The sequence below is a fragment of the Mizuhopecten yessoensis genome, unplaced genomic scaffold (genome assembly GCF_002113885.1).
Source record: "Mizuhopecten yessoensis strain PY_sf001 unplaced genomic scaffold, ASM211388v2 scaffold9703, whole genome shotgun sequence".
NCBI lineage: Eukaryota > Metazoa > Mollusca > Bivalvia > Pectinida > Pectinidae > Mizuhopecten > Mizuhopecten yessoensis.
The window spans coordinates 15845-26594 of NW_018408180.1; the positions used below are offsets into that span (position 1 = coordinate 15845).

Here is a 10750-nt window from a genome sequence, read left to right on the forward strand (position 1 = left end):
GTTTATATATAGTGGTATATAACACAATCAAACCCCCGTATCTGTGTTGGTAGTTTATATGTAGTGTTATATACTACAAACAAACCGACGAATTAGTGCTGGTAGGTTATATATAGTGGTATATACCACAAACAAACCCATGAATCAGGGCTGGTTGTTTATATATAGTGGTATATAACACAATCAAACCCCCGTATCTGTGCTGGTTGTTTATATTTAGTGTTATATACTACAAAAAAACCCACGAATCAGTGCTGGTTGTTTATATATAGTGGTATATAAAACAATCAAACCCCCGTATCTGTGCCGGTATTTTATATTTAGTGTTATATACTACGAACAAACCCACGAATCAGTGCTGTTTGTTTATATATAGTGGCATATAACACAATCAAACCCCCGTCTCTCTGCTGGTAGTTTATATGTAGTGTTATATACTACAAGCATACCGACGAATCAGTGCTGGTAGTTAATATATAGTGGTATATACCACAAAAAAAACACGTATCTGTGCTGGTAGTTTATATATAGTGGTATAGAACACAATCAAACCCCCTTATCTGTGCTGGTAGTTTATATGTAGTGTTATATACTACAAACATACCGACGAATCAGTGCTGGTAGTTTATATATAGTGTAATACACCACAAACAAACCCTTGTATCTGTGCTGGTAGTTTATATATAGTGGTATATAACACAATCAAACCCCCTTATCTGTGCTGGTAGTTTATATGTAGTGTAATATACAACAAACAAACCCATGTATCTGTGCTGGTTGTTTATATATAGTGGTATATACCACAAACAAACCCACGTATCAGTGCTGGTAGTTTATATATAGTGGTATATACCACAAAAAAAACACGTATCTGTGCTGGTAGTTTATATATAGTGGTATATAACACAATCAAACCCCCGTACCAGTGCTGGTAGTTTATATGTAGTGTTATATACTACAAACAAACCGACGAATCAGTGCTGGTAGGTTATATATAGTGGTATATACCACAAAAAAACCAACCAATCAGTGCTGGTAGTTTATATATAGTGGTATATAACACAATCAAACCCCCGTATCTGTGCTGGTAGTTTATATGTGGTGTTATATACTACAAACAAACCGACGGATCAGTGCTGGTAGTTTATATATAGTGGTATATACCACAATCAAACCCCCGTATCAGTGCTGGTAGTTTGTATGTTGTGTTATATACTACAAACAAACCGACGGATCAGTTCTGGTAGTTTATATATAGTGGTATATACCACAAACAAACCCATGTATCAGTGCTGGTAGTATATATATAGTGTACTATACCAAAACAAACCCACGTTTCTGTGCTGGTAGTTTATATATAGCGTTATATACCACACACATATCCATTTATCTGTGCGGTAGTTTATTTATAGTGGTATATAGCACAAAAAAACCCACGTATCAGTGCAGGCAGTTTATATTCAGAGTGATATACCACAAACAAACCCATGTATCTGAGCTGGTAGTTTATATATAGTGGTATATAACACAAACAAACCCACGTATCTGTGCTGGTAGTTTATATATAGTGGTATATACCACAAACAAACCCACGTATCAGTGCTGGTAGTATATATATAGTGTAATATACCAAAACAAACCCACGTTTCTGTGCTGGTAGTTTATATATAGCGTTATATACCACACACATATCCATTTATCTGTGCGGTATTTTATTTATAGTGGTATAGAGCACAAAAAAACCCACGTATCAGTGCAGGCAGTTTATATTCAGAGTGATATACCACAAACAAACCCATGTATCTGTGCTGGTAGTTTATATATATTGTTACATACCAAAACCAAATTCACGTATCAGTGCTGTTAGTTGATATATAATGTTATATACCACAAATAAAACCCCGTATCAGTGCTGGTGGTTGATATATAGTGGTATTAAAAAAACAACAAAAAAACCGTATCTGTGCTGGTAGTTTATATATAGTGGTATATACCACAACGAAACCCACGTATCTGTGCTGGTATTTTATATTTTGTGTTATATACTACAAACAAACCGACGAATCAGTGCTGGTAGTTTATATATAGTGTAATATACCACAAACAAACCCTTGTATCTGTGCTGGTAGTTTATATATAGTGGTATATACCACAACGAAACCCACGTATCTGTGCTGGTATTTTATATTTTGTGTTATATACTACAAACAAACCGACGAATCAGTGCTGGTAGGTTATATATAGTGGTATATACCACAAACAAACCCACCAATCAGTGCTGGTAGTTTATATATAGTGGTATATACCACAAAAAAAACACGTATCTGTGCTGGTAGTTTATATATAGTGTTATATACTACAAACAAACCCACGAATCAGTGCTGGTTGTTTATATATAGTGGTATATAACACAATCAAACGCCCGTATCAGTACTGGTAGTTTATATGTAGTGTTATATACTACAAACAAACCGACGAATTAGTGCTGGTAGGTTATATATAGTGGTATATACCACAACGAAACCCACGTATCTGTGCTGGTATTTTATATTTTGTGTTATATACTACAAACAAACCGACGAATCAGTGCTGGTAGGTTATATATAGTGGTATATACCACAAACAAACCCATGAATCAGGGCTGGTAGTTTATATATAGTGGTATATAATACAACCAAACCCACGTATCTGTGCTGGAAGTTTATATATAGTGTTAGATACCAAAACCAAATTCACGTTTCTGTGCTGGTAGTATATATATAGTGTAATATACCAAAACGAACCCACGTTTCTGTGCTGGTAGTTTATATATAGCGTTATATACCACACACATATCCATTTATCTGTACGGTAGTTTATATATAGTGGTATATAGCACAAAAAACTCACGTATCAGTGCAGGCAGTTTATATTCAGAGTGATATACCACAAACAAACCCATGTATCTGTGCTGGTAGTTTATATATATTGTTACATACCAAAACCAAATTCACGTATCAGGGCTGTTAGTTGATATATAATGTTATATACCACAAATAAAACCCCGTATCAGTGCTGGTGGTTGATATATAGTGGTATTAAAAAAACAACAAAAAAACCGTATCTGTGCTGGTAGTTTATATATAGTGGTATATAATACAACCAAACCCACGTATCTGTGCTGGAAGTTTATATATAGTGTTAGATACCAAAACCAAATTCACGTTTCTGTGCTGGTAGTTTATATATAGTGATATATACCACACACATATCCATTTATCTGTGCGGTATTTTATTTATAGTGGTGTATAGCACAAAAAAACCCACGTATCAGTGCAGGCAGTTTATATTCAGAGTAATATACCACAAACAAACCCATGTATCTGTGCTGGTAGTTTATATATATTGTTACATACCAAAACCAAATTCACGTATCAGTGCTGTTAGTTGATATATAATGTTATATACCACAAATAAAACCCCGTATCAGTGCTGTTGGTTTATATATAGTGGTATTAAAAAAAACCAAAAAAACGTATCTGTGCTGGTAGTTTATATATAGTGTTACATACCAAAACCAAATTCACCTATCAGTGCTGTTAGTTGATATATAATGTTATATACCACAAATAAAACCCCGTATCAGTGCTGGTGGTTGATATATAGTGGTATTAAAAAAACAACAAAAAAACCGTATCTGTGCTGGTAGTTTATATATAGTGTTATATACTACAAACAAACCCACGAATCAGTGCTGGTTGTTTATATATAGTGGTATATAACACAATCAAACCCACGTATCTGTGCTGGTTGTTTATATGTAGTGTTATATACTACAAACATATCGACGAATCAGTGCTGGTAGTTTATATATAGTGGTATATAGCACATAAAACTCACGTATCAGTGCAGGCAGTTTATATTCAGAGTGATATACCACAAACAAACCCATGTATCTGTGCTGGTATTTTATATATAGTGTTATATACCAAAACCAAAATCACGTTTCTGTGCTGGTAGTTTATATATAGCGTTATATACCACACACATATCCATTTATCTGTTCGGTAGTTTATATATAGTGGTATATAGCACATAAAACTCACGTATCAGTGCAGGCAGTTTATATTCAGAGTGATATACCACAAACAAACCCATGTATCTGTGCTGGTAGTTTATATATAGTGTTATATACCACACACATATCCATTTATCTGTGCGGTAGTTTATATATATTGGTATATAGCACAAAAAACCCACGTATCAGTGCTGGTAGTTTATATATAGTGGTATATAACACAACCAAACCCACGTATCTGTGCTGGTAGTTTATATATAGTGGTATATAAAACAAACAAACCCACGTATCTGTGCTGGTAGTTTATATATAGTGGTATATACCACAACGAAACCCACGTATCTGTGCTGGTATTTTATATTTTGTGTTATATACTACAAACAAACCGACGAATCAGTGCTGGTAGTTTATATATAGTGGTATATAGCACAAAAAAACCACGTATTAGTGCAGGCAGTTTATATTCAGAGTAATATACCACAAACAAACCCATGTATCTGTGCTGGTATTTAATATATAGTGTTATATACCAAAACCAAATTCACGTTTCTGTGCTGGTAGTATATATATAGTGTAATATACCACAACAAACCTACGTTTCTGTGCTGGTAGTTTATATATAGCGTTATATACCACACACATATCCATTTATCTGTACGGTAGTTTATATATAGTGGTATATAGCACAAAAAAACCCACGTATCAGTGCAGGCAGTTTATATTCAGAGTGATATACCACAAACAAACCCATGTATCTGTGCTGGTAGTTTATATATAGTGTTACATACCAAAACCAAATTCACCTATCAGTGCTGTTAGTTGATATATAATGTTATATACCACAAATAAAACCCCGTATCAGTGCTGTTGGTTTATATATAGTGGTATTAAAAAAACAACAAAAAAACCGTATCTGTGCTGGTAGTTTATATATAGTGTTACATACCAAAACCAAATTCACCTATCAGTGCTGTTAGTTGATATATAATGTTATATACCACAAATAAAACCCCGTATCAGTGCTGTTGGTTTATATATAGTGGTATTAAAAAAAACCAAAAAAACGTATCTGTGCTGGTAGTTTATATATAGTGGTATATAAAACAAACAAACCCACGTATCTGTGCTGGTAGTTTATATATAGTGGTATATAACACAATCAAACCCCGTATCAGTGCTGGTAGTTTATATATAGTTTTATATACCACAAGCAATTCCACTTATCAGTGCTGGTAATTTATATATAGTATTATATACCACAAACAATTCCACATTATTCAATAAATAACACGTGATACTCTATATTTGGCATAATATTTATTGTCGTTATATACCAGTAAGAATACAGTGTACCTGATATAAGAAATATATATACAAATATATTTGAGTATTACTCGACGTGAAACGTAATAAATGACACAATACTGTGTTGAATATAAATAAGAACAGACACAATTACAGACAATATATTCTTACAGACGTAAACCAATACATTCAGAAGGTATTGCGCATCGACGTGTTAAGCAGCCACGTGACAAGGGTCGCGCTTCAAACATGTACATTCACACGTTACAATAATATTGCGCATCTAAAATGAATAAATCAGATGACATCGCTAAACAATGACATTTTAACACTGTATCCGAATACACAATGACTTCTCGTGTTTAATAGACACTCGACACAGATCTGTAACCACTCCAAGAGAGGCGTTAATCCCCGGCAACGTAATGCACTTGTCACGTGGCTTGACACGTCATATGTAGCACTATCACCAGTCCCTTATGTCCGCAGTCCGACTATATACTAACGTCGACTTCTATTTTGATTTTCTTCCCAATATATAAAGAACATCTTTGGTATAACACTACATGATCAATAATAAATCATTATCAACAATAGCTCACTGGCCTTCCCACACGCGCATTAGCTAGTAAACAATCACTTTCTTTTTTACCTGTATCGGGTTATGACGCAACATGGTGCACTCACTACCTTCCTTTACAGATACTGAATAGGAACATTCCGCAGCGTTCATACACACACTTCCACCAAGCAGTCCTCTTTTATGTCGACTTGACATTTTGTTTAGGATAAAAGAAATGCAAGAAGTATAAAAGGGCATGTATTAACATTTACCAATAAACTAGAAGAGTAAAACTTGCATTCATCAAATACCCGTATAGATAATGATTGATCTGAAGTAAAACCGTATATACATGTAAACTGTTACTGATACCTGACGGCCGACGATCAGCTATATATATATAGACTTTTTGGCCAATCTTTTATCTAGCTTATAAAGAACATGTAAATAAATAAAATCATTTTATCAAAGGAACAATAGAAAAGAAGTAAAAAGGATGATGAATATGATATGATATAATGTGTTAAAATGTAACATACCTGTTGAAAGTATTGTAGAGTGAATGAGAAAAAGGTGGAGGGGAGATAATTAATATAAAGTAGTAGATAATATTCTAATACAGAAAAGACTTAAATGACATAAAGTCATGTTTAAACGGATAAAACATTAGGTACATTTGTAACCTATAATCGATTTAAAATGTTTTGTCAGCAAGGTAGTATCATTTGGCAAGGAACTGTTGGCAGGTGTTGCTTATATCGTCCTCCAGAACAGGTTACCGTGTCCAACATCACTTATATCGTCCTCCAGGACAGGTTACCGTGTCCAAAATCACTTATATCGTCCTCCAGGACAGGTTACCGTGTCCAACATCACTTATATCGTCCTCCAGGACAAGTTACCGTGTCCAACATCATTTATATCGTCCTCCAGGACAAGTTACCGTGTCCAATATCACTAGCATTTCAGTGTAAATGGTATCCTCCAATAATACAGTGCCAAGACTTCTGATTGAATGTCAAAACATTGTCTTTGTAAAATTAACAAAGCCCAAAAACGGCCCCGGACACCCGTTTGTAGAGGAGATCGTGACAGTCGTCACGTATGTACGTCATTGTAGTCTTTGACAGGCGAGAACACTTGCAAGCAAACACTTAATTGGCTTCCGACCCGACATGTTACCGGGACGTTCTGGGGCCGAATAGAATTCTGCACAGATGCATCCCCGGTATATTGCATCATTGACTGGAATGTATTGCGTCACACTGAAAAATAAAATAAAATTGCTGTGAACATTGAGGTTTAAAGAATGAAGTAACAGATAAGTCAAACAGAAGAATACAGAGATAGTTAGTTTATACTACCTAAGTTTGTATATAGTACAATGCATTGCTGAGGTGTAACACTGATTCTGTAGTCGCTATCAACCTATTGATGATGTGTAACACTGAGTCTGTAGTCGCTATCAACCTATTGATGATGTGTAACACTGAGTCTGTAGCCGCTATCAACCTATTGATGAGGAGTAACACTGAGTCTGTAGTCGCTATCAACCTATTGATGAGGTGTAACACTGATTCTGTAGTCGCTATCAACCTATTGATGAGGTGTAACACTGAGTCTGTAGTCGCTATCAACCTATTGCCAGAATTTACCTCCGTTCATCAGTGTATGCCCTAATGTTCATACATATTTCATCGCAACGAACTGACACCATTGGATAATACAAATAATCGTACGGAATGTTACTCGCTACCACTAATGATAATATATACTATGACGCAACAAGTGGGCATTAGGCAGCTCCCTAGTATGTACTAGCAGTAAACAGGGTTTATAAATGATGTTCGAACATTCTATACCAATTACAAAACATCGGGGCACAGCTGTTCAAACTTTTATTAGCACAGCAGGTTAATATTAGCTTGATTTCCACAATGCGATATGTTTCATTAATATAAATTTTATATTATTGGTGGCACACCCTTCACTAGACTTATGTTGTAGAAGTAATCCAATTACGCAATCCAATAACGTATCTTTTTGACACCGAATTTCACACTTTCATTGCTTGGTGAGTTCTGAGCTACGAAAGTGGATAATTGAGGGGAAGAAAACAGCAGGGAACGCTTAAAGTTTGAGTAACCTAGAGATGACCTACCTCACACGAAAGGTTGTGGCGACTGTGCTCGACTCTCACCGTCGTCATCAGAAAGGTAGTTGTCTAGGAAGCCAAACGCAGCAGACACTTGCTTCCCTGAAACAGCAGCATTGAAATAATGATTAATAAACAAATATCCAACAGTGTTTATTTGCAATAACTAGACGAGAATGAACTCACGCATAGTCTAGCTTCTCTAATTAGAACAAAACTTAAAACATTAAATATAATGCAAGTGCGAGGTCGAAGGTATTGTGACTTCAAGGCGCCATATGTAACTTTAATACTGAAACACTACCAAAAGTATAAACCAGAACTTCAAAGCATCTTTTTAACATATTGATGGGTTACAACTCATTTCCGTTCGATATGATTTATTGTCAATTGCTTCCTGATAATGAACTACAATATATTTGTGGTATCAACGGGCTACATGCGTGATCCTCAAAGGCCATTCTTACCGTCTGTATTACTCTCAGTTTTCTCCACCTTGCGATGTTTCGTGCCAGGTGACGGGACGTCCTTCCTGGCCGTAGAGCTGATGATTTCATCTGGTGAGAATGCTGGATTAGAATGTGAATGTTTGGAAGGATTAACATAAGCCCTAGCAACACCGTCTGTTTTGTTGCTAGATGAACTATGTTTATTTTCAGGTTTTTTCAATTGACCTGTGTACTCATAAGATCGCACGTGCACACTGCCGCGCTCGTCGTCATCACTGACGGGCAGGTTCAGTTTCAACTCGTCCTGGTTCTGCCACTTTCTACTGAGTTCATGATCCTTGGATTTCTCTTGCATTGCACGAAGTTTGGCACTATCAGTTGCGCACTGTGTTGACAGTGTCTGATCGTTAAAGTCTAGTGATTTGCTTTGTTCCTCAGAGTATCTAAGGCCACTGGTAGACTGTCGACCGGAACCCTGAGGAGGAGGAGGAGGGGGAGCCCTCTTTTGGCGACTGTGCACTTCTATAGACGCTGTCCTTGGTCGTTCTTCCTTTCGTGCTCGGTCATCATGCCTTGTTCTCTCAAACGCTGGCGACTCCCTTCGTTTCCTATCTTTTTTTCTCTTGGTGCCTGTGAGGTCACTGTGTGTGCGTTTGACCTTCGCACCCTTCCTGAGGGAGTCTTCATCATTCCTTCTATAGTTGTGATAATACTGTTCCTCATCTTGGTATTCCACTATAATGGAACGATCTGGACCAAAAAGATATTCATATCATCAAGTGTTATATACATATGTAGTTTTGTGTTTAAGATTTCGTTAAGTTGGGTGACGACTTAAGCACATCGCTTCCCATTCAGATGAGAACAATATCATACATAAATATCATTCAAGTTCTAATAAGGATATTGATCGTATATTGATTCATGCTAACTGAATGTAACACGTAAAAAAGGAAACGACAAACATAATGAAAAATTAAATTTAAAAGCAGGAAAAGTTGATATTAGATCCTTCATAAGTTTCAATATTAATTAATTGATGCATTATCTGTTTGAAGGATTTAAGATTTTATATCGATCTAGTGTCCATCTATATTTTAACTAAGTCTACATGAGTGTGGCGCCTTGACGTACCTGGCCCTCCGCTGTAGTTGTAGGGGTACATTCCGTTGTGCACATAGCCGGAGTTGAACGGGTGGTACACGGCACTGGGCACCTGCTGGCTGTGGTACAGCTGCTGCACGTTCCCCTGGTACACCATATGGCCGTTGGACGCTGGAAACAGACAGGCACGTTAATTGGTCAATCATTAATTAATGTGATATGGTGAGTCAGCATGGTTTTGTAATGTTGCAGTATTGATTCTAGCAGTATTGATTCTTGCATAATTATCAAAGAACTAAGGATAAGTGTTTTCTAAGGAATGATGTGAACGAGTTCAACAACCGGGAAAGGTAGCAGAATCCTATGTAAAACAACAGTAATGATTAAACAAAAAAAACAAAAAACCATAAAGTTATCAGTGAAATAGCATTGGTTCCTCTCGCGGTAAAACACTATTACAGATCGTTAAATGAGATCACGGTATGATAGCTTACACTGCAGATTTAATACGTAAACAATAGTCAGAGATGTGAACTTGTAAATGTTAATATACATCTTACATGTACAAGGTACAGAGCGTCAACTTGTTAATGTTAATATACATCTTACATGTACAAGGTACAAAAGTCAACTTGTTAATGTTAATATACATCTTACATGTATAAGGTACAGAACGTCAACTTGTTAATGTTAATATACATCTTACATGAACAAGGTACAGAACGTCAACTTGGTAATGTTGATATACATCTTACATGTACAAGGTACAGAACGTCAACTTGTTAATGTTGATATACATCTTACATGTACAAGGTACAGAACGTCAACTTGGTAATGTTAATATACATCTTACATGTACAAGGTACAGAACGTCAACTTGGTAATGTTAATATACATCTTACATGCACAAGGTACAGAACGTCAACTTGTTAATGTTAATATACATCTTACATGTACAAGGTACAGAACATCAACTTGTTAATGAGATCAACATTGTGTATGGGTTAATGTCCAAGTACCTATCGATTCCAGGGCCCAATACTGTAAAGGTGTGATCAGCAGTGAGGACATTCGTTTACTCGGAATACATACCCAATACTTCCTAGTCCTTTCTATAC

General features: G+C 36.0%; 1 protein-coding gene across 5 annotated transcripts in view; it reads right to left on the reverse strand.

The window, feature by feature from the left end:
- Positions 1-5361: 5361 nt before the first annotated feature.
- LOC110458699 (cactin-like) overlaps positions 5362-10750 on the reverse strand; it is a 51572-nt gene continuing 46183 nt past the window's right edge. For all 5 annotated transcript variants that reach the window (XM_021510562.1, XM_021510557.1, XM_021510559.1 and 2 more), the window contains 4 exons: positions 9663-9803; positions 8547-9278; positions 8086-8181; positions 5362-7189 (listed from right to left, as the gene is read on the reverse strand). In XM_021510562.1, coding sequence (XP_021366237.1) covers positions 8087-8181; positions 8547-9278; positions 9663-9803 — 968 coding nt within the window. In that variant the 3' untranslated portion in view covers positions 5362-7189; position 8086. The remainder of the gene's footprint in view (positions 7190-8085; positions 8182-8546; positions 9279-9662; positions 9804-10750) is intronic.